Here is a 27,731-nt window from a genome sequence, read left to right as displayed (position 1 = left end):
AGGTGAGACTCTTGACAGAGTGGTGCTTGGAGAACAACCTCTTCCTCAGCATCAGCAAAACTAAGGAGTTGGTAATGGACTTCAGGAAGCAGAATGCGGCTCATTCCCCCATCTACGTCGGAGGAGATGCTGTGGAGAGGGTCAGCAGCTTCAGGTTTCTTGGGGTCACCCTCAGCGCCAGCCTCAAGTTCACAGAGCATGCAGCAGCTGTCACCAAAAAGGCCCACCAACGTCTTTACTTCCTCAGACGTCTGAAGAAAGCTAGGATGTCTAGCTCAGTCCTCATAAGCTTCTACAGGTGTGCTGTGGAGTCCATCCTCACGGGGATCATCACATCCTGGTATGGTGGCTGCACTGCACAAGACAGAGAGGCCTTGCAGAGAGTGGTGAAGACAGCGCAGAGGATCATCGGCACACCACTTTCTGCGATAAAGGACATTTACACCACGCGCCGTCTCAGAAAGACAAAGCGCATCATGGAGGACTGTAGCCACCCTGCACTGCCATTTCTCACTTTTCTGCCATCTGGCACGAGAATCAGGACAATATATACACACATATCACGATTCAGGAACAGCTTTTATCCCAGTGCTGTAAGACTGTTCAACACCCAGTAACACAGTAACATGAGAGGCTTTTCTTTCTCTCTTTTTCTCCGGGAAATAAAGATTCCGTCTCCTCATACCATGTGCAGTGCTGTAGCACACAACACTTTACATGGCACTGACACTTTATGTCATATGCACTATTATGTCTTCTATGTTTTGTCTGAAGTCTTATATGTTTTATCTGTAGAGATGGTACTCAAGTAATAATTTCATTGTGCTTTGTACTCTGTACATATGATAATAATAATAAACTCAACTAGTCAGAACTCGATTGCGCGTTTACAGTTGGTGCCTCTGCACGTTTTTTAACTGGCACTAGTACGCGCAAGCATACAGTATTACTCCAATTTTAGCCTCACTTCACTGGCTTCCTGTCCTGTTTCGAATCCAGTTTAAAATTCTTTTATTTGTATTTAAGTGCCTTAGCAGCTGTGCCCCTCCTTATTTAGCAGAACTGCTTCACCCATATGCTCCATCTCGGTCACGTAGATCAGCAGACCAGCTGCTTCTATCCGTACCAAAGGCAAATCGTAAACTAAGGGGCGATAGAGCTTTAGCAGTAGTTGCACCAAAACTCTGGAACGATTTGCCATTGCATGTGAGGCAAGCTCCATCTCTTGTTGTTTTTAAATCTCGCTTAAAAACCCATTTTTACTCTTACTGGCTTTCGGTTCAGTGTGTTGTGGTGACTGAGACTCATCTTTTCCTTTTTTCTTTCGTGTTTGATTATTCTTTAGCTTTTATTTGTTTTTGTGTTTTTTTTTGTATGTTTATATTTGTATTTGTTATATGATGTACAGCACTTTGGTCAGCCAAGTGGTTGTTTTTATAAGTGCTTTATAAATAAATTGGTATTGGTATAGGTCTGAATGAAACACCTAAATTCAATGATTAAGGGGTATGTCCCAATACCTTTGTCCATATAGTGTACATGACTATTATGAATACATTAGGTATATTTTAGTATAACCTAAATCTATATGTAGCGCCCCCAAGTCTCCATTAATGTCAGGAGGCGATGCCCTGAGTTTTTTTTACCTCAATTAATTTGATTGTTTTTAATTAAAAGTCTATGTCAATTAAATTGGTTCCTCAAGAATGCGTTACGATACACTAATTTACCTATATGTTAAGTCTATGAGTAAGGCTAAAGTACACCTCTTAGCTTAAACAGTTAAATGACAACAGGCATCACCACCTTTATATTAATAGACAGCTGCGGTATTAACAATTAAGTACTAAGCTTGCTAACCAAAGAAACACAATCACCCAAGTATTGCAAAACATACAAACTATTTACTTGTAGTACACAGAATGTATACACAAATGAATGTAGAATTGAATTAAACTGGTACTGTGAAACGGTTTTTCATATATGCAAAATGCACTTATCAACAAAAATGTCCGTTAAAGTACAGTCCGTTCTCCAATGGAAAAATCACTCTGTAAATTTCATACAAAAATAACAATTTGTTTTAACTCAAACCTATAATCAGCAATAATTTAAAATGTAAGATGAAAAAAGGTACAAAGCAGAAGAATCAATCCTGCACAGCTCCTTGGTCACATAGTAACCTGAAGAATCGCATGGCTGCTCTGGGAGAGTCAAACCAAAAAGAAAAGTGACACGACCCTTTCTGAAGTCCAGTCCAGGAAGTCTCTCTTTCGCCCAACAAAGAATGTCAGCCTGGAGCTTTGCACCGCTAAACCACCTGCTGTTCTCCTGCTTTGCGGAGGTATAACAGGGGCTGGCTAACTCAGTGCACTGGGCTAGCTCACAAATGGCTCAAACATTGTACCCTGAAGGTAGGCTGTGTATCAGGGTGATACTGCACCAATACACACAGCAAGACTGGTGACAAAATGGTTTGATGAACATGAAAGTGAAGCTGAACATCTCCCATGGCCTGCACAGCCAACAAATCGAAATATTATTGAGCCACTTTGAGGTGTTTTGGAGGAGCGAGTCAGGAAACGTTTTCCTCCATGAGCATCACAGGGTGACCTGGCCACTATTCTGGAAGAGGAATGGCTCACAATCTGGTCACTGTGAAAGACTTGAATGCTGTATTGGCTGCAAAAGGAGGCCCTACACCATACTAAATAATTATTGTGGTCTAAAAGCAGGTGTTTCCGTTTCATAGTCCAACCCCTGTAAATATGTGGCTATGTGTGTCATGGAGAGCAAGATGGGGTAGAGGAAAAGAGAATTTGTCTGCAGGGATCAGAGTGTCATTAAAGAAACTCATGTTTTTGACCTAAAAACATGGTGTTCACTTCTGCTCTCTCAAAACCACTAGTGTGAAACCCTAACTGTGTCTTACTAACTTGCTCCTCACACTCAAACCTTAAACACATGTCACCATGCACTGTTCGCACAACATGTCACAGAATGCCACCAGCAATAATTCCATAACAAAATTCACAAGTTCTTTTGAAAGGCCACATCACTCAAAATGCAGGAAACGAGGAATCAAAAGCTAAACTCGTACTTTACTGTGAACTTCACTTGTGCATTTGTGCTGTTTGCCTGTGCAGCTGTTATTGTTGTGCACGAGCTACTCTTAGCCAAGAGGTGACTCTGCATATAATGCAATTTCAGAAGAGCAAGAACTGCTAAAAAGTACAGTGATATTTCTGTATGTGTGCAGCCTCTCAGTACAACTGCTTGATAGAAGCATTAACATGGAAGTAATCATGTGCCGGCAGCTTAATGGTTAGGAAAAATGTAACAAAGTGTGAAGGCAGAGCGAACAGAAGACACGGCTGAAAAGATAACAGCAGAGTACAGGGCAGCCTCACCCAAAGAAAGGAAGGGTCTTTTATGAACTCCATTACATTTAAGTATTTTGCAGATACTTTAATCCAAAGTGACACACATTTGAAAAAGCAGAGTCAGCCAGCCCCTGCAGTCGCTGGGAGTTAAGGGTCCAATTGTGTTCTTCAGAGTGTTGGAATTGATTCTGCACACAAGACAGCCCCTATGGGGGAACCATGACTATGTGTAGGTGTTAGAGTCTCTGCAGTCTAACTTGATTAGCTGTACAGCACCCTCCATAATTTGTGCACTTCTATGTAGAATAACAGGTGCAGTGACCGGTCGAAAACCCCAGAAGGTGTGGACATACAGCGTTACCCCCTGAGCCCTTGAGAAACAGTCGATTTGCACAAAAAGCACAAGATTTTGCAATGTGATTTTTTTTTTCTGAGCAATTTTGTAAACTGAGACGCTATTTCTCAATACATCTTACTCTTAGATGCTGCAGACCTCAAACAATTTGTGGTTGGGAGCTGACAGATGGATACCGTTTCTTCAGTGGAACACATTTCAGAGAAGGATCCAGTGTCTGGTATCTTCCTAACTACATTGAATGCTCAACCATGAAGAAAAGCTGGTATGGGGTGCATGTCAAGGTGTATTACGGATGTTTGGCTTGTCTGTAGTGATTGGTGTTATTAGGAGAGTGATAAAGTAGTAGGGGAATAGCCATGCAGATATCTTGTCCCATGAGCTGATGCAGTTTGCATCTATATCGAGCTTGTGCTTATGCTGCAGCTGCGCCGTTCAGCCACACCACTTCCCCTCTCGGCCCCTCCCCTGTCTCGCCTTCATGCCAAATGTGAAAAAGCAGAAAAACAGCAGCTCACTTCCCCTTGAGTCTGCTGGACACATACATCCAACAAGCACAACACATTTACCCCCAGTTTGAAGGACAGTGGAGCCACGTCCCTCAGAAAATCACAGCCGTCTGACCCCGCAGGTAACGTAAACATCCTGTTCTCTTACTTTGCTTTACATGCATACACATACATGCACCGACACACACTCTGGGCAATTTAATGAAACTAAATAGGCTCAGTGGGGTTAGGACTTTTTGCAGCCTCTGACCAGAAATTTGTTGATTCAAATCCTGTGGCAGGCAGAGTACGTTCCTCTGCTGGGCCCCTTGAGCAAGGCCTTCAGTGCCAGTTGCTCCAGGGACTGTCTGACCCAGCTTTCTCCAAAAAAGTGTCACTTTGGACAACAGGGTCTGCTGAACAATTTAAAAAATGTTAAATGTGCACATTGAGCCTTTGGGGAGGATGGTGTGTGGCTCAATAGGATAGGACACTGTACCTTTGCTGGTTCAAATCCCAGCATCAGCAGAGTGAATTAATCACTGTGTCTCAGAGCAAAGCCCCTAACCCTAACCCCCAATTACTGACTCTGCTTTCTCAAAAATGTATGTCACTTTGGATATGAATATAAAGGTTTACTAAATAAAATGTAAATCCTAACTTATTTTATGAAAGAATTGCGATTTTATTAAAACACCATTACAGATTTTATTTTGTGCTCTTTTAATACTTGTGATGTCTTAAATTAAATTTTTTATATTAAGCCAAGATACCTAAAACTTCATTATTTTACTTGCTTCGTTTGCGTTAATTTTAGTGCAAATATGGACTATTATGAATATGAAATGCTTGATCTACTATAACTAGTTCTGCTATCCTTTTGAATATATATGGTTTAATTCGATAAGCACTTTACATACCATGAAAAATACTGCCGAACAGTTACGTCTATGTATGCAGAGAGTAAACTACATGTCTTTGGTCTGCGGGATTTAGTATGTGACATGGGGAGCACATGCTATCTGCACATGCTATCGGCACATGCGAGCGGCACATGCAGAGAGCAGAGGCAGGATCTGAACGGCAAAACCTGCTGGTGTGAACCGACACACACAGACACCTGGAAAAAAGAAAATACAAATCACACTATGTTAATAATTATTTTAAAAAGCAAATATATTTAGGAAATACAAACAGTCCCTGGGTTAAGAATACGGACAACTCGTACTTATGAATGGGTTTCCAGAAAGCTTATTATATTTAAAAACTTATAAAATATAATATAATGGTTCCTAATAACAAACAATCACACTACTTTGTGATGCTCCTGAAAACAGTGCACGGCTTCAGCGGTTTATCAGCTTGATGTACAGTAGTAGTTACGTTTATTATTACTGTATAATAATAAAATTATCATTATTATTATTATGTACTACACTATTATTTTTCCAACTTACCTATAAATTAGACTTAAAGACAGACTTAGGGAGTGGAACTCGTTCGTAACCTGGGGACTGCCTGCACTGAGACCTTTAAGGAAATTTCTATCTATGACAGATCAGATATTTATGCTGTTTTTAATTTTCACTTCCTAGCTGTTCCATCAGGTGCCCGGAGATGACGAATCAGAACAATACTTCCAACACCACCAATCCTCTGCCTCTGGATAGAACCAGCTCTGCCGCACTGGTGTGGATCTACAGTCTGACACTAATCGGCGGGATCGTGGGGATCATCTTCATGAGCTTCATCCTGAATCGGCAGAAGGACAAGCTTTCCATCACAAACATCTCCATCATCAACTTGGTGGTGGTTCACGGCACGTTCCTGCTCTCGGTGCCCTTCCGGATCCATTACTTTGCTACCGAAACATGGACTATCACCTTTGAGTTATGCAAGCTTGTAAGCATCATTATCCACACACACCTGTACCTCTCCTTTTTCTTCTACTTGGCCATCTTGGTGGTGCGGTTCTTACCTGTCATAGGAAGAAAGCCGATGGGCTTCAACCGGCCGTTAATAGCATTTCTCGCCAGCGCGACTGTCTGGCTGTTCTTCTTCCTTAGCATATTTCCACCTCTCTGGATACACTATGGAAAAAACCAGAAAAATAATGAATTTGAAGGAAAATGCTTCAAGTTTGAGTCGGATATCAAGGATTATGTCATAACTGTCAACATCATAATGGCTGTCGTCATAATAGCTACTAGCTGTGCTGCCCTAGTCATCCTGTTATTGGTACTAATGAAGATTGCAAGGTCAAACCATGGGAATCTCTTCTCCAACCAGGAGTTTCGGGCACAAATAAACAACATAAGGTTCATTGCCATCATGTTTATTTGTTTCCTGCCCTATCACATCTTCCGGATCTATTACGTGTTGCACGTACACAGCGATAAAACTTTAGCAAACAAAAATGAGGTATATTTGGCCATTACGTCATTGTGCTGCTGGGATCTGCTGACGTTTGTTATAATTAAAAGGTGAAGGATTATATCTCTCATTTATTCCGCCGTCAAGAAACGGACACTGAAGAAAATCAGCTTCCATACATACATCCATCTTCTAATCGTTTATCCTGGTTAAGGTAGTGAGAACTAGTATTCAGCGCTGCATCTGGATAATCCATCATCAAACACTTGCTATAAATGCGGAACATTTTAGAACGATCCATGAACTAGACTTCACTCTGCAGTGAAACAATGACTTTATTGACATTAAAAGGCATGAACAATCAATCATTACTATTATTTTCTGTGTATTAATGGATAGAAATCTTGTGCCTTGCAATGTTTATTTTTTTCCACAGGTTATGCTGTTCAAATGTCCTGCTTTTTTATCTTGGATGTCAAAACAACGGTGTTTTACACTGTAAACTTCAGGTGCCACAAAAGTAACTGTGTAGTAAATATGATACAAAAAGATGTCTGTTTGAATGTGGAGGGTGGCGTTTCGTAGTGCAAACGGTAAACCAACAAATGTTCATATGACAAATGGTCTTGCTGTATGTGCCTTAGTCTACAGCTTAGAAACAGTCGTTAAGCCAGTGATCTGCCTCATTAACGTATTTCCCTAATGTTAAGCACATTCAGCATACTATTTTTAAAAGAATGTATAAAAAGCCTGATTTGAAAAACAATGCATGCAGCTCATTTTATACTACTTATGAATGTTTTGTGCTCCATATACTAATGCAAGGATTGCAAGATTCAAATAACTAATCACTTTTTTTGCACAATACTTTGGAATGCAGAGTACTTTGAAACAGAAGCATGTAGTTTTGTGTATTCGTGATGGTGTTATATGTGACAGGGGAACATCTCCCATTTCAGAGGACACATGCACAGCTAGCACACCCACCAGCCATGCCAAAATGGAAGATTATTGAAGTTGCCCCTGTCGAGTACCTGCACCCTTTCTTCTATAATGGGGAACCCAAAATGAAGTCTGGTCCAAGCTGATTTGCCTATGGCATGCGGCGTGACCAGCACATCATTGCTGACCTATAGACTGATAAATTATTACATACATTTTTGCATATCGTCACTGGTGTAATTTCTCTTAAATTAACAAGCAAATGTTTACTTTGATTTAAATACTTTTTAGTTTAAACTGTGTTTGGATATTCAAACATTTTTCTTTGTTTATCACGCTAAGGTCACCAACATTTAAAATACAGTTTAAAATTACTGTACAATGTCCAATACCTGCTTCTCATTTCCATATTAATTAATCTGTTTTATGTGCCACTTGGTCACTTGTCACATTTTACTAAGAAAATGTTTCACATTACATGTTTTTACATTTCTTCGTAGACCACAATTTATAAACTATATAATCTATTATAAACTGATCCTTAAAAATAGTACTACAAATGGATACTTTATTATTGTAAACACATCATTTTCATTTTCTTTTTACAATATGGCACTTAAACTCATTAGTGTTACAAAACAGAGAGGGATTAAATGTCTCATAATTGATATACGTCTCCCATATTGCTGGTCCAAAACACACCACATATTGCCAGCCTAGTCTATCAAAGGTGGTGGAGCCAGATTCAGCTTGAATTCAGGCAGCTCTTTAATCCCAGGTTGGAAGATGCCGGGCTTTTGTTTGAAGGAATCCCGGCTAGACATCTCTCGTCCGGTGAGTTCCATCAAAATGGAAATCTGTTGTTTTGTTAAAACAAAAAACAAAAAAGTAAAAGGTCTTACAAATCAGGAAACACAGGCTTTGGCAGATACATATACAAATTAAACTTTCTTCAGCAGTGGTTCTCAAACTTTTTGAGATCCCCTAAAAACATCAGTCAATTCATGCGACTGACCCCTTTCAATAAAAAAAAAATAAAAATGAAAACTTGCTAAGGCTAAGTTTAGCTAAGCTAAGTTTACACTCCATGATTTTCCAAGTTATCAGATCACTATACCGCTATTCACACTACACAACTTGTCATTTTGTAATCAGGAATCTTGAAGATGTGGTTTACACATACATGACTGATCAATGACAGGGCTCACAAACTACAAGGTAGTTCACCGGGAGGAATCGCTGATGAGTCAGTCTGGTCTCTAAATTATGTTTTGTCACAAATCCACACATGTGAATGACACTGTAAAATCACAATTCTAATGTCAACATGTTACAAACTGTTAAAACATTTTAATTAGATGGCAACACATATGCACGCCATTTACAAATGCACGGCAAATTAACCCTTGGGTTTCACGTTACCCCATGTCTCGCGCTTTCAGTAGCTATTGCTCGTCGCAGCACTCATTGCCAGTCACACTTTTCACACTACAGTAGTAGTAAGATATATATAATAATAATAATAATAATAATAATAATAATAATAATAATCAGGCATGATAAAAATCTTACAGCAATAAGATATTTGGCACGCTAAATATCTGATGGGCATCTGCGATTCCATTGGGTCGGGTCTTTAAACAGTTTATACAAAGCGATTGAGCGCAAGTTTGCCAGCACAGATCGCACACCAATTTGCCTCCGATCTGGGGGTTTCGTCTCCAAAAATTGTTGGTGAGTGGAAAATTTGAGCAAAAGTCATGTAGTGTGAGCATAATGGAAATTAGCTGCAACGCTTCAAGCAACAAGAGTAATGCCATCACTATTATTATTATCATTATTAATATCTAAAAAAATGTAAATCACATACCTGTTTTTCAAAAAATTACACTATACTGAGTGACCTACCAGACACCTGACCGAAACAGACTCTCGCCTTGTCGCTATTTCTGCAATGACACCTGCTACGCACAACTATGTCATTCAGCTGACCTTTAACCCTGACAAAAATATATTGTGCAATTCTTCACATATGAGAAAGGAGTTCATGGAGGAATAACATCATCATATTTTCTTAGGTTTTAAGGGTAGATAAAGCACAACTACTCAAGCTTGGAGTAAACGGTTGGAAAATGTGACGTACCCGAGAAGGGTTTTTGAAGGCTCTCTTCAGAGAATCCGAAGCTGCAATCTGAGCATGATCCAGCTCTGTTATCTGAGCAAAGTTAAAGGATATTGCTTAATGCAGAACGACGCCTGGTGAGTGTTTCTCCTTAAACAGTGGTAATACACAAACTTTTATTAGAGTCTACTGATAACATTATCATTTGAACTGCTTTAGATAGACTTGTGCCAAGATCATCTTTAAAGAAGATATACTAGCCATTTAATGGGTAAAAATAAAAGACCAACTCTGAGTTTGTCTTCGATGTGTGCAAACGGTCTAATAAGCTCTTTTAGAAACTGCTTCAGTAACTTTCTCAGCCATTCAGCTAGGCCTCTTTACATAATGAGAGTAATCAGAATTTAAAAGGGAACTAACTGCAATGAGTGTGTACATACCTCAGACTCTTGTTCAGCCTTCTCAGTTGTGATGGGAAACCACTTCCTCTTAGGCGACTGGCACTTGAAACAGGCCCACTCCGGCTCCGTCTGAGCCTCCTGCTGCCTCAGGCTGCTCTGAAGGCAGCCATAGTGGTAAACATGGCCGCAGCTACATCGGCGCATGGGGGCAGAATGAAAGATCGGCTGATCTTTCACAGAGTGACGTCGCATGAGAAACGCTGGCCTAAGTCAACAGTGGGTTGCGGTCGCCTCACCTGAAAACGATGAGCCGGGCCCCCCAGCTGTACCTCTGAGTGCACACCCCACACCGCTGATGGGCAGGGGAAAGGCCACGTGAAACCGCAGATCGCAGGCTGCAAAGATACCAGTGCAAGTCCTGGCTGTAAAGGCTACTGGTGGCCTCCATGAGGGTCTACATACACAGGAAACACAAAAGATGGTAGGAAAATGGTATTGTTCTCCAACAGAGGTGAAGTAATGTTCTCAAACAAAGGGGAGATAATGTTGTACATCAGAGGGAAGACAGCATTTTATTACAGATGATATGCCATGTTTTCCAACTTACATTCTAGAAAAAGGGTGACAAACTCAATCACGGAAATGGCCATATGAAATTTTCAGGCCGACCAAGACTTATTTAGTTTATAACAGTATGACCCAGACCATATTAATTATTATTATTATTATTATTATTATTATTATTACTATTATTACTATACAAAAGAATAAGATAAAAAGGAGATAAACTTTAATGAAATCAAACTTTACCGATCCCAGGCGAACATTGTTGAAAAAATTATGGAGTGGAATTATAAGCGGTACTACCATTTGAAAAGATATTCGCTAAGGAACGACAAAATAGCTATGGAGCAATTTAGGGGCTGCACACTTCGAAGGACGTGGTTGGCACAGGCTTTTTTTGGGTTGTAATGGTACATACAGTCAAGCCCAGAATTATTCATACCCCTGGCAAATTTTGACTTAAAGTTACTTTTATTCAACTAGCAAGTTTCTTCTTGATTGGAAATGATACAGGCGTCTGAATAATTTTGGACATGCCACTTTTTGTTCAAATGTAAATAAAACCTGAGAAATATTTTTTCCCCACAATGATGCCTCTTGTACATCGTCTTGTTATTTTCTGGGAGATACCTGTATCATTTCCAATCAAGAAGAAACTTGCTGGTTGAATAAAAGTAACTTTAAGTCAAAATTTGCCAGGGGTATGAATAATTCTGGGCTTGACTGTATATTCATCATGTGCGGTTCACTTACATCATTTTCAGTTCAGAATATACAAAATAGAAGAATACATTTCCTGACATGGTCGAAACCGAAACACACTACACGGAAAAAGTATTTGGTCTTTTAAACAGGAAAAAACTGCTTCATAAAATAAAGGTTGTCTGACAAACGCAAATCCATTTACATAAGACAGCTTTGCATCTTGCAAATGTTGTTTAAATATATTTTTTTTCACATACCGGCACATTTCCTCTGTAAGATAAGATACACTTTAGTGATCCCAGGGGGAAATTTGCAAATATATTTGTAGCGACTAATGTAAATATGTTCATTTAAGTTACCCTGATATCGGTAAATTTAAATTAGTGACCAAACATGACCGTTAGCTAATTCAGTAACAGACAATACATACTTCTAGGTCTGGGTGAAGTTAAGGACATCTGCTAATAAACTACTTATGGAAGGCAAAATTCTTTAAAATATTTACCCTGAACAAGCAGCCCACTGAACGAGGACAATGTGAAAAATAACAAACATGTCTGCAGCATCTGATAAAGAATAATTATCAGATGTTGTCAAGTCAACATCACATAGAGGTAGCATTCTTCCAGAACATTCAATCTGGATCTTCAGTTCCCAAAGGAACAAGCAATATATTTAGTTTAATTATAAGATGCCATTACCTAAAAAGACAAGTTTTGAGAAAGCACACCCCCCATGCCTGAGGCATTTAAGCTGAGAGTTTTATCAAACTGGTACTGGCTTACTTTCTCATAGACGTAAGCATCAATTATGCCAGAAATCAACGTCTTCATTTCCCCGTAGCTGCCGACGTTGTGAAGCGAATCCTAAGAACAAATCAGATCAGATAAGACCACATGTGTCTGTTACAGTGCAGTAAGTTTCACACAGAGGCAGTGTGAGTTGTTAAAATATGCACAACTACAACTGCTTTAAAATAATAACTGGATCATCGTATGTACATATCCATTTAGTATTCAAACATGGCATTTATACCAGGGTCTATGTAAGTCAGCATAAGCAGAGCAGACTTTGGATTATCCAATAATAACAGTTATAAACCCCCTCACTCCTCTGTAACAGAAAGGGCCCAAACACATCCTTAATATTTAGCGAAACCAGAAAGCCCAGTTAGATGGTGGGCTAAGCTGCCCATAGAAACAGTACCTGCATAAGTTGCTGGAGGATGTCCATTAGAGGGATATAGGAAGTCATGCTTTCTATCACCTCCTTGGTGAGGTTTTTAATGCCTGTGGGTCAAAGAGAACAGAATATAACATAGTAAACTGTCCCTGCCCCCAAAGGTCATGACAAGGACTTAGGGCAGTGTTCTCCAACCCAGTCCTCAGGCACCCCCAGACAATCCACATATTGCTTCCGGGAGCTGGGAAGGAGCAAAATCTTACACTGTCTGGCAGGGAGCTGGGAGAGAGCAAAAACATAGACCATCTGGCGGGCCCCAAACACTGGGCTGAGAAACACTGAATTAGGGTACAGCATCTGACAATCTATACTATTAATGATGTGTCGGTTTGGTACAATTTACAGATACTAAACATTTCCTTTCAAATTTGCTACAGATCAGTGTTTCTCAATGCAGTGTACGGGTATCTCCAGACAGTACGTATTGTTGCTCCCTCCCAGCTCCCAGGACGCATGATCTAAAGAACCAAGAACACAGGATAACTGTTACTTTCATGTTTATGAACAAAAAACATTTATTAGTAGAAATGCTGGAATAGCATTGTTTTAAAATCCTGTCGAAGCACCATATACAGCAGTATAGTGTCTGGATGGTACAAAAAACAAGATAACTGCCTAAGCCTACTACTATTAAACAATTCTCATTTGAGACCTAAGCAAATGTTTTTAATTAAACTGAAGTCTTTGGCCAAAACCATAAGCCAGCCGTTAGTTTGAAATTACCAGCTGCTAAGATCAAAAGCCAGTCATTATGAATAAATGCGTAAGTGTGGGTTAATGCGCATTAAGCCATGCATTACACGTTTTTAATCACATTCCATGGAGGAAAACTAATGTAAATATATACATTGAGCCATTGTTTTATTCATTTAGATTTATGTACCTCCAGGAAAGTTACCAAATTCCCCTGAGGTGCGAATGGGTGTGTGACGGGTGAGAGTGAGCGGTGAGAGTGAGCGGTGTGCGCTAGAGGTGTGCGCGAGCGGTGAGAGTGAGCAATGTGCACGAGCGGTGTGTGCGAGAGGTGAGAGTGAGCGGTGTGTGCGAGAGGTGAGAGTGAGCGGTGTGTGCGAGAGGTGTGTGCGAGCGGTGAGAGTGAGAGGTGTGTGTGAGCGGTGTGCCACTTTATGGACCACTTTAAAAAAAATATCATCAAGGCAAACAAAGACAACATATTTGGCCAAGAAAGTTTTTAGGGAACAGAGCTTAATGAACCAACTTGGTACCAACAAGCATGCTTGAAGTTAAGGGATGTTAGAGGATTGACCTCAGATTTACCGAGGAAGAAAATCAAACAATTAATGAATAATTGCGGAATATGATTAGGACAAAATTACATTTTTGCAAAAACTCTTACCATACCACCAAGCTCAAATCTACGCAAAATGCTATTCTAATTGCTGCTAAATTAAATGAAAATTACAATTATATGCTAAATGTGCCTGTCTCATAACCTGTTCCCTCAAAAAAACACTGCAGGAGTGAAATCTGCAACATCCAGCCAGGAAACAGCCTGCACCTTGTATAACCACTCACCTCTCTCAACTTCGGCCGACAAGGGGCGCTGTACCTGCTCAGCAGGGGACAGCAGAAAGCTGAGGAGCGAAAACCACAAGTCCTGCAAACAGAACAAGCGACACTCTGAAGGAGACATGCCATGATGAAAAGAGCCTGGTAGATGATCACCACACTATTACTTCTGTCTCATTTCCATGCTTGAGAAGCTCAAAGCTCAGACACTGTAATGACACTCACATCTCTTTGCTTGCTGTCCAAAGTGCCCGACACCCGCTGTAGGAAGGCCATGACATCACGCAACACTGACTGGACCTCCTGAAAGGGGTTAGTCTCTTCACCCAGACTCCCTGGTAGAACCAAAGGTCAATGATTTGAGGGATCACTCAAATACAGGAAGGTTGACTTAGTAAGACTGTTGGCTTCCAGAATCAGAACCATGCATCACACATTTTAACAAAAAGGCAAAATGAAGCAGATTCCTCTTTGATTTGAAAACTAAAACCCAACATCTATGTCTTTCTCCCCACTAGCATTGTTTGTCTGTATTGTATCATACCACCAATTGTTTGCCCAATATTAATGGGAAAGTGCCCAAGTAACATTGCTCAGCAACACTGCCTGATAACATTGCTCAGCAACACTGCCTGATAACATTGCTCAGCAACACTGCCTGATAACATTGCTCAGCAACACTGCCTGATAACATTGCTCAGCAACACTGCCTGATAACATTGCTCAAAACAGTTGCCACGTGTATCATCACCCTAAGAATTTCCGCCATGAAGCGGACATGCCGCAGTTATACTTCTTTCACGTCTCTTGCGTGCATTATGCAGAAAAGCAGACGGAAGATGAAAATCACTGTTGCCCACTGTCCACTGCCAGCTGATAAGCAGGGCGGCAGATGAGAGATATGACCTTATGTATTCTGTTTTAAAACAAACAAAAAGGGTGAAAGAGCAGAGCCAACAACCCCAGTAAGCAAAAGCTGCTACAAAAGGGAAACATCTACATTGGTGAAGCATCTGTCTCTCACTCTCTCACTCTCCCTGGTTTAAAGATCGTCAGGTTGCAGGATGATAGATTAGACATGTGACAGCAATGTAATTTAGTGATTATGACATTTCGTATTTCTGTATAGTTATGTTTAATCTATGTGAACTCATTCATATCCCTTTCGGCAGTGATGAAAAGCAGACTGGGCTAAACGATTAACGAGACTAACACAAATATACACCTAATGTTAGTGTATTATGGATGAAGACAGGACCACCCAAGAGTAGATTCACACTCGGGAGGAAGCAGGGGGACTGACCGCTAGACATAATCACTCATTCCTCATGTAGAGGGAACCGACTAAACTGGTTAAGCAGGAGCGAAACTACAATGAGGCACAGCTGTTAGTATTCAGGTGAGCGAGACTGGGCGCGGAGGCCTGCCAGCGGAGGCCTGCCAGCGGAGGCCAACCTCTCAGCCATCTGCCAGATAGGCTTCAGGTTCAGTCTTTTTGTTCATAAACATTGACCTTCAGTTTTGTGAGAAATGTCAAACTGAGGGGAAAAAAGTGCTGGACATAGTGGAGTGAAATCTTGTTTGAATCATGTTCAAGTGAAATGACACCGTTTGTCAGTGTAACCAAAATAAAATATTTTTATATGAATGAACACTGGCAATTTCTGGCAATCTGTATGCAGAATGCATACAATAGGAACAATATCATAGGCTGGGGGAGGACACAAACATGTTTTCCTGGACACAGGGGGATAAAAAAACCTTGAGAACTACTATGAGAACCTAAAGTTTTGAGAACCTAAAGTTCCAAAATTAAACTTTTACTGTTGATCTAACTATTCCCTACCCTTTATCAGGGTACAGGGGTACACCCATGTTTACTATGATATTAAATGATGCTTTATTTGTGTACAGGTACATTAGAATGATTCTTTTGGCATATTCCATCATGCTCTTTTTTGAGACACACACACACACACACACAAACACACACACACAGTTGAGAGCAAAGCCTGGTGTCTGAATGCAGGGTCAGCCATTTATCCATTAATCCCCTGGGACATTTCGGGGGTTAAGGGCCTTGCTTAAGAGTCTAAGGGAGATGTAACTATTCTGCCAAAGACAGAAGTCGAACCAGCAACCTTCTGATCACAGGCACAGAGGCCTAACCAACTAAGCCACACCCATGTATAATACTTGTACTGAAGAGCATAAAATGATTTTTGAAACATTAACATATGCATTGTTATAAGCATGAACACATCAGTATGTAGTTTATACAGGTAAATGTGCACTACCCATACACTCATGAAAGCCCCTCAGACTTGTATATATAGTTGTACAGGAAGGTAAGGTGACTTAGTATCCAGGCAACCATGGATGAAAATAACTGCAGCATGTAAAGCAACGTCAGGCATGACCCACCTTCACGATCCGCTAGGTCAGGACACAGCGAGTTCTGCAAACCCACTTTAACACACTAAGGATAAAAAAAGGCAGAACTGGTGACTCAGGAAGCCCCAAACCACACACTGTTATGTCTGTAAACATGCACAAAAGCTACACAGAATTTATAAAAGCTGCACAACTCCCCTATTTTAATTTAGTGTGACCGACTTGATAGGAAGAAAAGGACTTAAACACAATGCATCACCCAATGGAAGTTCATTATTACACTGACTTATTAGGAAGTAGCCTGCCTCTATTTTTTTTAAAACATTCTTTCCTCACCTCCATGAGCACCGAGAATGCAGCTTCAGTCTTTCCCTGCTTCTCCAGCAGATATGCCAGTGCATCATGGACCTTGTGTTTGCGAGTTATCTGAGCAAAAACGGAAATATCCATCCATCCATTTGCAATCCAATCAGAGGCTTAGCCCACTGAGCCACGCACTGCCCCCCAAACTGTGTAATCTGCCCTCAGTTTGGTAAGCAGGTTAGTACTGTGCCTAAAAAAATTAATGACGTGTGTATTCTGATGCCCAAAAGTTAGTAATCTGTATAAATTCAACATATGCTTATTAAATTCGGTTAGCGGAGCGAGCCACATGCTACTGTTTTAGTATGTAATGGAGATGATAAGGACTGAAGTGGCGGTGAAGAAAGGAGCAGCTCAGAAGCCACAGCATCTTTAGAAAGAGGAGATATTGGGGATAAACAAGGTAAAAAGATGGGGGTGTGGCGGCACTTTTTGCAGTTTAAAATCCGACATGTTTATACAACGCAAGGATACAAATCACTAATAACTTTTGGCGTCACAATATGCATCTCATTAATATTTTAGGCACACTACTAAACTGCTTACCAAATGTCGGTATAGTACTGAAAAGCTGCCTTCCGGACAAATGTTTCACCCATCGTCTAAAGCCCTGGTGATTATTGTGCATGCGCCACATGATTCTGATTACATCGTGACGTGATCGCAACAGCCTGAAAGGGTTGGGCCACACAGGAAAGATCTGTGAAGGGAAGAGTGGCCGGACTGAGACAGAAATTTGCATAATGCCAATTCTGGTGCTCAGAAATGAGGCAAGAGTGAGCTAGTACTGTGATATCTATGAGCAGAGAGGGGCCTCCCACCCCAAATACCGGGAGACTCGTGGTGAGAAGGTCAATTATTTGAGGCTGCCTTGTGAGTGGGCTGTATGTCGGTGGGTGTCAAAGCTCTTCATAAGGCTTGTAGCTTAGTGATGTTCTGGCACCTTGCATTATGGTGTAACAGCTGGATTCCCCCATGAGTCAATTTAACTGCCTCAGATGAGGTTAAAGGTACAGAATTTCGAAAACAGGATATTGTGCAAGTTGGATCCAGCTCACCATAGTTTTTACTATGGTAACAACGCAGGCACACAATACTTAATTAATGAAAATGCTAATTAGACTCCGCTATCAATTAGAGGAAAATCCTTGAAAAGTCCAGAGATGTCAATCCCCATCGTTGCACACACTCACATGTGATTAATGGTGATTTAGAGATGCCAATTAACGTGACTGCATGTGGAATGCGGCAGCAAACCCAGGACCCATGCAAAAGAAAAATAAGGGGAGGAGGTGCAAACTCTAGTGGCAGAATTCAGGCCTCAAACCCCGGAGATGTGATTCTACAGTGCCCCCATTCAGCCACCTTGCTGCCCCAGGTAAAAATGCCCTCCTTCAGGGATTATATGAAAAATATTAAATGAAATATCTGGCAACCTGTGGATCAATGGTGCTAAAAAAAAAGCTCTTCTAAGCAGAGCACTGGCACAGAAATAGCTTGTAAAAATCTAAGATGGTTAGGTGTTTTACTTCAACTGCCTCTTCTGGCCTGTAGGTGTCTGACAGTTTGAGGAAGTCCACGGCGCAGTCTGGCTGAGTCTGACACAGCATGTCCAGGTATTTCTCGTGGTAGCTGTGGTCCAGCAGGCTGGAGGCTTTAAAAGGCCACGGATCCACTCTGTACCAGACACCGTGAAATAAGTATAAATATATACTTTATTGGTTGATTTTGATCCTCACACTGTCCCTTTAGATTATGAGACAATGCAAGACCAAAAAAAAAATACAATTTTTTTTAATATGAAGTAAATCACATTAATGCGATCCTGAAAGACAACGGCAGAAAGACGAGTCGATGTGAAGTCACTTTAATGATTTAATTAACCTGTACAGGATAAGCAAATATGACAGATGGACGGATCCTACCTAGGGTTGAACAGTCCGTGAAGAAAGTCAAAAAGCGATTTGGTGTTCTACGGGTAAAAATATAACAGTGTAAAGAGACAGCAGTGTTTTAATCAGGTGGACAACGAGGCTGCAAAAAGAAATCAGTATAGAAGGAGTGATGAGTCAGCTACCTGCTGCAGGACTTCCAGGATGAGGGGGACGCTGCTCTGGAGGTGTCGCAGGACCAGGGAAGCGGTGAGCCTTGGGTCTAAAGCCAGCAGCTCCTGTGGGCAGAGATTCCAGAGGATGGCCTCGTGCGGCATGTTCACAAGGAGCACCTGTGCTCAAAACAGCAGACGATTCCTTCCCTTTTACAAGTAGCAGATAAACCGTTACAGGGTTGTATTTGAAGAAGAAGAAAAAAAAAAGAACAAATGACGAAACAGATTTAAATAAGTCAGAAGCTGGGTGAAGAAAAAAATAGATGTTTACCCATTTCTCTCACGCACATTCTCTAATGCTCACTCACACTGTTGTGACCACTGCAGAAAAAACACAATGCTAACAGTAGTATAACAAACTTCTCTGAAACATGAAAATATTTTCTCTGAAAACCATCTCCTTGTGCCCAAGGAGGTCCATCCTGGGTATCCAGCAGAGTATGTCCACCCCAGGGCGCACGCACACGTGCGCAGGCACGCACGCATACACACACACACACACACACACCCAGCCAGCCAAGGTAGCTCGGATGGGCAGAAGCCATACTTGCAGGTTGCAGATGATTTCATTCTGCAAAAGCACCTTCTCCTCATCTGTCAGTTCACCAGAGCTGATGACGTCATCCAAGTATCGTAGCGTCTCACCCTGGTGAATCAAGCAAACAAGCAAAATAAACAAAACAAAACAAGACAAACAAACGCTGATTAAACTACACTGGCTATACTTTAGGAAAGCCATTTTTAACCAAATTTTTAACAGCAGTTAGCTATTTTTTCAGAATATTTAGAGCCACAATAAATTTTAATAGCATTACTTTTTAAACAGGCAGTTATACAGGTCACCCAACCAAACTGTCTTGTCACATGATGTTCATCAGCATGCAAAGTCACATGAGGTAATGATCATCCTCCACATGTGTTACGGCCTGGTTAAGCACACCAACATGACGGCATCATAATGCAGTTCTTACGCATACTATACCTTTCTTGCAGGGTCTTTCAGGTAACAGGCAAAGATCTGATGATAAAGGCGCTTTTGCTCATACAGAAATTCACACACCTGATAACTACAAACAGAAAAAGGTTGTGATATAGTGTGAAAGCTGAGAATATGCTTTTTTACATAGAAACGCACATTACTGCAGAGCAGCTTTCACTCCTCTAATGATAGAAATTTGTGACATTTCTTTTCATAACAGCATGAATGCGCCTGAAAGACGTATGTATTTGTGCTGTTACAACAAGAAATTACCGTGCATTTTAACCTTTATACTGGTGAATACGTACTTGTGTATCAGTTTTGTCAATAAGTACAATAAGGCACTATAATAGATAATGTGTAGGGGAGCTTTTAAAGGACATGATCAAACTAGAAGCCAGAAGAGGAAAAATGTCTAAAATAAATACATCTAGTAATTCAGTCGAAGTAAAGTTTTACACCATCTAAAACTTTTAAGAAAAATTAAGAAAAAAGTCAGTGTGACTGATGGTTTTGGCAAAGGAGCATCCAGGGCTGGTGTCTCCATATTAAAGGAATAACTGTTTACTTCTAGCCTTAACAGAAAAACACCCAGGAAGTTCAGGGCACTCACAACTGCACGGCCTCGGCCATGGAGAGCAGCTTGGACTCCTCAAAGTAGGCAGCAGCACCGGCGCTCAGGAGGTCCAGCAGAGCCTGGGCACACGGGAGCCAAGGTCAAAGATCAAAAAGTGGCAGTTACCATAAGGACTGGGCAAATGCATCCTAAACTTGAGTCATTACAAGTGGGACAGGAGGTCACTTTAATATGGAATTTCCCCATTTCGAAAGATGGACCGGCCTCTTTCTTAACAGGGAAACCTGCAGCGGTTACTGGAAGCACTCAGAAATCTGACACGTGCTTGATCAGAACTGGGCTCCTTACGTCACAAAAGGACAGAAGGGCCACTGGTCTGATGATATCTAGCACGCCTACTGAGGTTGCCCCCGCTGCTTGTGGAGGTCAAACCCATGCAACTGTGCTTATCACGTAAACTAAACGCTTCCTCATTCACAAGGCACACAAGTGTGAGGAGGCCCAACACGCAAGTCTGCAAAGCACCTCCTCTTTTCTTCAAGAAAGTCTATATTTCAACTGATCCTTTCCATTAAACGATTAACAAAACAGCTGAACATCTAAAAATGCAACAAGCATATTAAAATTGGGCTGCACAAAATCACATAGCGATATTACCACGATTATACAGTATGGCGGATGCACAATAGTCACCAGGGCTTCAGGTGGTGGCATAAACATTTGTCCGGACGCCAGCTTTTTGGTACTATACGGATTTGGTAAGCAGATTAGTAGTACCCTTAAAATATTAATGAGAGGCATATTGTGATGCCCAAAAGTTAGTAACTAATATAAATTTGGTGTTTCCTTGTGTTTATTAAATTCGATGGTTGGGGCATGCCAAGTACTACTGCTTTCATATATCATGGAAGTGATATATTAGCCCTGAATGGGCGGTAAAGAAACGGACAGCTCAGCAGCCACAGCATTTTTTGAAAGAAGAAACATGGTATATAAGGTAAAAGACACATTGGTGATACGGCGGTACTTTATGCAGTTTACAGTCTGACTCGTTTATTAAACATAAGGACACATCAAATAGATTACTAACTTTTGGGCATCACAACACACACATTAAAATTTTAAGCGCATTACTACTCTGCTTACCAAATTGCGGGGGTAAGGAAACATCAGTAAAGTACTGAAAAGCCAGTGTCCGGACAAATGTTTACATCCGTCATCTAAAGCCCTGGTGATTGTTCCACCTGCACCATATAATTGTGATGTGATATTGTGCAATTCTGATTAAAAAGGTAAATCATTACTGAACAAATTAAAAATACAGCCACACACAGTGCTGGAAATGCTAGATGGATCAGCCCTTAAGCGCTTTTGATACACTGGGCAATAGAGGCACTGACGCCCGGTGCCGGCACTGAGCGGCAGCTGCTGGATTTGCTGCACGCACAGTTCACATTAGCCAAAGGATGGTGGTGCCATTGAGAGCTGCTATCTTACCATCCAGACTCATTCATCTCTCAAACAGCTTCGGATCCAAATCAAACTGCTTCTGCTGCAAATTAGTTTCTGCACTTAATTGACATGACTGCAGAGACTTTTGAGAGTGGTCTCAAAAGTTACGTTTATTATTATAATACAAGGGCAGAATTGTTGGTTAAGTGGTCAAATGATTAACATTACTATATACTGTACTGCGGGAAGCTTTCGGGTCATTATCAAGAAATGGGTAGTATTGCTTTAAGATGGAGAGACGCCTCTTTAAGAACGAAAGTTCCGCCTTTACTGACAGCTCACTGCCAGGTCAAACCAGAAGCGTGTCAGACACGGGAGTCAACGTGACACTCACACATGGGGTCAGACTCTAACAAGCATATATACTCCAAAGAAAAACTCGGCTATAACATGTACTATTTACAGCACCAAGTCATAAACACCTGCACCAAGTCATAAACACCTGCACCAAGTCATAAACACCTGCACCTATGTACAAGGTCGGCACATTTAGGCTTCATCACGGCGCACACGGAAGCATACCGGTATGCCAAACAGATAAGTCTAAATAGCTGGCCCAGCGGTGTCACAATACATTCCAGTTGGGTTGGTTTGTAAGCAAACAAAAACAATTGCTCTTTATATTGTGGATTGTGATTCACACCAAAAATATTGCGACATGACATTTTGGCCATATCACACACCCCTATGTAATTACATCTTTACACATTACAATTCCAATTTCCATGTATTCTTTAGCATGCAGTATCATGTGTGTACTGTAGCTGTGTTTGATTCCATTCGTAATTTTAATCTCGGCTTAAGTGGCAGAACATGAGTATTATTGTTACCTGTTGTCTTTCTGCTTGCTGGGTCATATCCGCTGGGTTACACAGAAAATCAAGTGCCTTGGTGTGAAAGAAGGACAGAGTGCTATAGTGTGTGTGAAACTTTAATTCAGGAATATTATCCAGTAGGGTATTGAACACCCAAAACATCCTGCCATTCTTGAGGACAACAGCACATCTAAAAAAACTAATTATAAAAACTAAGAATTATGCACCAGACATTTAAAAACAATGAGATAACATATTCAGGTAATAAAATAATTTATAAAATAAATATTTCCTGCATAGAATTTCTACATTTTACCAATGTTTTATATATATCCATGTGCATTTCATTTCAAATTCAGGTACAAAACTATATTTATAAAAAATCAAATCTTTTAATCTAACAACAATTACAATTAAAAAAAATGCACGACACAACGAAAAATGTCTCAATCGGAATATCACACATACAGGTTACCTGGGAAATCACATGCACAATTAGTAGAGGAATTAAGGGAGGATAAGGACTCACCTGATGGAAGAGCTGATGGTTTACAAAGAGGGCATCCTTGGCCTTGGCCAGCTGCCGGGCCAGGAAAGTGAAAAGGCTCCCGATCTGAGAGGGACTGAAGCCTGTGCTCTCCAGCATCACCTTCCGGAAGGCCAGAGATGTTCAGCAAAGAGAAACAGTCAGGGCAGCAGTTTCAGTTTGTTTCCCCAGTCTGGTCATTGTATTGTCCGTCTGCGTTTTGCATGCCTTACCTGTAATTAAACCCCGTATTCCCCGATACCCTGATGTCTGCGCCTTTTGTCTCCGTTCCTTCCCAGCTTGCACGACAATATTATTATAATTAAATGTATTAATGGTTTATTATTAATATTAAAATAATTAATAAGAAATATTTATTTTTAAATGTATTTTATTATATAATAATAATTACTGTTACTGTCTATCATTGTCTAAATGTATTTTTACTGTCTAAATATATGTATTCAGTTAGTGTAAACATGCACGGTGCTATCACAGCTAATGCGAGGCTGAGACTGAAGCTTTACCCTTTGTTTCCGCTGAGAGGCGTGCTGCATGACTCATTTCCCGGCGCGTATAAGTTATCTTAGGTCGGTGTTCACGGTTTGACTTCTGAGTTTCAGATTGAGTTCTAGGCAATTTTTTTTCGAACTGGTTGGTTCGACTTTTAAGAAATTCGGTTTCTAATGAGTTCAAGAACCAAGGTCCCACTGTGTGTATACTGTATATGTATGTGTATATATGTATGTGTATATATGTATGTGTATATATGTATGTGTGTGTATATATATATATATATATATATATAAGCACATTAAGACATTAACCCATGGTTACCACACATTTGGCATACACATTTGTACCAAAAGGCATTATTTTCATGTTTACGAACCAAAAACACAGTTATTAGTAGAACTACTTGTCTATTGCCGAAACCATAAGCAAGTGATTAGTTTGAAATTGCCTGATTCACCTGGCTGGCATGTGTGGTTCTAAAAACTGGATCCAAATCCTTCTGGCCAATCAAATTCAACAATTAAACAGTGCCGCTGTGTAACAGTAAATTTAACACGTTCAGGTGATTTTGGTCAACGATGGACCACATACAGTATGTGACAGTGCTCCAATAATATTACAATGGAGCTGAAAGAAATAGAAACACACATAGAAACATCATCTCCCACATAACATGTTTGTGGTGATGCTAGTACAAGCAAGCCTACGGAGCTGCCACTCATGTGAAAGCATGGCACATACAATTATGTACACAATACTTGAAACTGAAACTACATTGGTGGTTTAGGTATTCATATTACTGCACTTTTCATCAGTATTTAAACTATACCATATAGGCTAGATGTGTAGTAGGCTATACCATCTAGGACCGTACAAGTACACTCAATGATGTTCGCACAATGACGAAATTGCCTGATTAAATGCATCTCTCACATCCCCCTCATTAAGCAACGCATGACTGAATACACACTGTGGAAAAATGTAAATCTATAATGTTTGAGATCTACTCAGATTAGAGGCCATGTGCAGACCTTAGATAATGAAAAAAAAAACGTAATAAATAAAGTAATGAATTACATATTTGTTTTGCATTCTCACCTGTAAAAGTATGTCTATCACTCGTTGATGAAACTCAATTGCTTGCTTGTCTTGCAGATCTTCAAATGCCTGGATAACATTAAAAAACAAACAGTGTTTACCCAAATATAAGATGATGTTTTTTCTCTCCTTAACATACATCTGAAAAAGTGGTGGTGTCTAATATTCAGGGTGTAGACAAAAAGGGAATAGATGGAGCCATATACGATATAAAGTGTTTTGGTAAGCTTACTGTAATATAGGTTTGCGTGAGCGTGAGGGTCACACTAGATGCGTGGGAGTTGGCAGCCCAGGCAGAGTGTATGTGTAGCGTGTGTCACTGAGTGTCGTGTTAATTGTTGGTTTCCCTGATAGTGGCCGTTAATAAATATAGTGACATTCATTTTAAAAGAGCTGTCATGTCATTTATTAATATGGCTGAACCTTTCTCCACAACACAATTTTTTACCCTCTTCATGTGGGTCTGCTGCACTGAAAACATTGGGTGACCTCAAGGGTTGTGGAGCTTGTAATATTCATCCCCCCCCCCCCCAAATAATGCATTTGTTTTTTGGAATTTTTGCTGTTATTGTTATTATTAATGTCATTGCACTTGCGATTGCCTGTGGTTGCTTCTTAAACTGTGGTTCCTGATTATTATAAGCTTTTGTCAAATAACATTATTTAAATAACTAACATTATTTATCTTTATTAAGGTAAGGCTTGATATTCCAAAAACATTTTTTTCTTCTTCAAATGGCTGCCAATAAGTGGAGGGTCGTCTTACGATTGGGGTTGTCTTGTAATCGGGCCAATACAGTACTTTAACTACACCACACAGCACCATGGACTCAAACTGGAAAACACGTCATTTCCCCACCACCCCAGCCACACGCTCACCAGCGACAGCACGTTGAGGAACTCCTTTGTGTTGTGCTGAAGCAACGTCCGAATTAACAGGTATGGTCCTTCGCTTGCCTCCACATCCTTCACCCACACTTTGGTGAGGCAAGTGAACACCTGGGGGGGAGAAGATTGTGGACATCAGCAGCACCCGTCACAGGACCTGAGAACCTAGCAGAGGTTTTAGCTTGTTTACCTGCCAGCCACACAAGATTCATGCTATAGCGGACACCTGAATTTCAAAACAGAATCAAAGACTCTGCTCTAACTGAGAATAAAATGCTTTCTCATCAGTTAAAATCAATAACATTTCCTATTTTACTGCTATAAACTGTGTGGAATGTCTGCCGGGCAGATTTGATTTGCTAATGAAGAATTTTTGGTAGTATGGGAAAAGAATCTCCCTTCTAAATGCAGATTCCACACAGCTACAAGGAAATAACCGGAAATATATTAGCCTTACCTGTGTTTTTACAGTCTCCACCATAGGGGGCAGTATTAAGCCATAGGGGTAGGCCTTGCCAGACAGGCAGCAGCTAATTATGGGAGACAGCCATCTAATCAGACCATCAGTCATGAAGATACTAGCAAATATGATGTCAACAAGGGCGTAAAGGCGATATCACTGATAAATTCTGTACTGCCCATATGTGCATATGGTTTCTAACCCTTATATATACATTTTTTTTACCTGATGTAGACTAAAACCTTGTTGCCCACTTTCACATGCTCATCTGTATGAGAAAACAAGAACAAAAAGTGGTTATTTTGGTGTCACATCATCACACTGATATAGATAGATCAAAATTAAAGTTACACATTTTCATGTCAGCTTAACTTATTGTTCTTGATTCAATGGAACATTGACTTTTCCCCACAAAGATATAATTACAAACCCATGCGTGTGTGTGTGTGTTTGTGGATCAACTTTATGTACTAATCAAAACAACAGCGGATGTTCATAGTTTGAAATTCACACACAGCAGGTAATTATTGCATTTGAACTAAATCAAGATATGGAGCAAATAAGTCATATAATAATGATTCCTCCCAATAACGCCTGCACAGGGATCTCCATCATTCTCCATGTTTGCATTAAAGGGTAACGCTTTACATTAACTGCACCTTCATAATGCACCCATTATGGCTTTAATATACATTAATAACATTATATACGAACAAACATTATAATTGCATAATGATATAATGTTTGTTAATAACGTATATTAAAGCTGTTATGTTAAGATATTAAGGCATACTTACATGCTGCTTACCAGTGTTCTATGAGTGCATTATGAAGGTGCACTGAATATTCTACAAATTAATCATAAAGGCATTATGAAGGTGCAGTTAATGTAAAGCGTTAATGAAATCTCCCAGTAATACAAGTGTGCATAGGAGGTCCTTTATAGCACCGTGCCTCATTCTCCAAGAAGGCTGGCCACTCTGACCTGCTATGCACTGCATACATACAAACAAGAGCCTTGCAGGTGGCGAGCCCACAACACACTTAACACAATGACTGAAACAACTGTAAACAACTTCCTGCTCCATCTCCCTGCAATGCTCAGGCCACGCGACATTCAGAATGCAGACAGCTAATCTATAAAAGTGCGCTTGGAGATCAGTGGTCTGACGAAGAGATATGATGGCGGACGGGTGACCGGCTTGTGCATTTCTCCTACCTGCTGCCCCGGCGTGAGATGTCTGGGTCATACTGCAAATCAGCTCCTGTCAAACGGTTAACCATACAAGTTCAGCTCGACATATCACAAAATGAGCCACAAGACTGAGCTGTAACAGCTTTCATTTTGCTTTCCTCCAAGGGCGTGGAAGGTGAGAAAACTTAGCCAGTCA

The 27,731-nt window shown here is 40.5% G+C and overlaps 2 protein-coding genes across 4 annotated transcripts in view; one reads left to right on the top strand and one right to left on the bottom strand.

Moving 5' to 3' along the window:
* Window positions 1-4,247: 4,247 nt before the first annotated feature.
* Window positions 4,248-6,841, top strand: LOC111841590 (probable G-protein coupled receptor 141). 2 transcript variants are annotated; one of them, XM_023807448.2, is made up of 2 exons: window positions 4,248-4,369; window positions 5,834-6,841. In XM_023807448.2, exon 2 carries the CDS (start codon window positions 5,844-5,846, stop codon window positions 6,711-6,713), a length of 870 nt encoding a protein of 289 aa, XP_023663216.1. In that variant the 5' UTR covers window positions 4,248-4,369; window positions 5,834-5,843; the 3' UTR covers window positions 6,714-6,841. The 2 variants fall into 2 exon arrangements, with proteins under 2 accessions (XP_023663216.1, XP_023663215.1); XM_023807447.2 differs by having other exon boundaries at window positions 5,822-6,841.
* A 73-nt stretch (window positions 6,842-6,914) lies between these two features.
* LOC111841589 (vacuolar protein sorting-associated protein 8 homolog) overlaps window positions 6,915-27,731 on the bottom strand; it is a 38,911-nt gene continuing 18,094 nt past the window's right edge. For both annotated transcript variants that reach the window (XM_023807445.2, XM_023807446.2), the window contains 23 exons: window positions 27,560-27,605; window positions 26,566-26,608; window positions 26,338-26,410; window positions 25,872-25,991; window positions 24,993-25,061; window positions 23,382-23,501; window positions 22,868-22,924; window positions 20,562-20,644; window positions 19,952-20,036; window positions 19,517-19,615; window positions 18,940-19,032; window positions 18,788-18,834; window positions 18,392-18,539; window positions 16,836-16,925; window positions 16,530-16,584; window positions 14,331-14,440; window positions 14,112-14,193; window positions 12,540-12,622; window positions 12,119-12,199; window positions 10,361-10,518; window positions 10,104-10,254; window positions 9,685-9,756; window positions 6,915-8,398 (listed from right to left, as the gene is read on the bottom strand). In XM_023807445.2, the coding sequence (XP_023663213.1) occupies window positions 8,258-8,398; window positions 9,685-9,756; window positions 10,104-10,254; window positions 10,361-10,518; window positions 12,119-12,199; window positions 12,540-12,622; window positions 14,112-14,193; window positions 14,331-14,440; window positions 16,530-16,584; window positions 16,836-16,925; window positions 18,392-18,539; window positions 18,788-18,834; window positions 18,940-19,032; window positions 19,517-19,615; window positions 19,952-20,036; window positions 20,562-20,644; window positions 22,868-22,924; window positions 23,382-23,501; window positions 24,993-25,061; window positions 25,872-25,991; window positions 26,338-26,410; window positions 26,566-26,608; window positions 27,560-27,605 (2,106 nt within the window). In that variant the 3' untranslated portion in view covers window positions 6,915-8,257. The remainder of the gene's footprint in view (window positions 8,399-9,684; window positions 9,757-10,103; window positions 10,255-10,360; window positions 10,519-12,118; window positions 12,200-12,539; window positions 12,623-14,111; window positions 14,194-14,330; window positions 14,441-16,529; window positions 16,585-16,835; window positions 16,926-18,391; window positions 18,540-18,787; window positions 18,835-18,939; window positions 19,033-19,516; window positions 19,616-19,951; window positions 20,037-20,561; window positions 20,645-22,867; window positions 22,925-23,381; window positions 23,502-24,992; window positions 25,062-25,871; window positions 25,992-26,337; window positions 26,411-26,565; window positions 26,609-27,559; window positions 27,606-27,731) is intronic.

This window comes from Paramormyrops kingsleyae, chromosome 1 (assembly GCF_048594095.1).
Source record: "Paramormyrops kingsleyae isolate MSU_618 chromosome 1, PKINGS_0.4, whole genome shotgun sequence".
Taxonomy (NCBI): Eukaryota; Metazoa; Chordata; class Actinopteri; order Osteoglossiformes; family Mormyridae; genus Paramormyrops; species Paramormyrops kingsleyae.
Note: the sequence above shows the minus strand (reverse complement) of the source record. Positions and strands in the feature narration are given on the sequence as shown.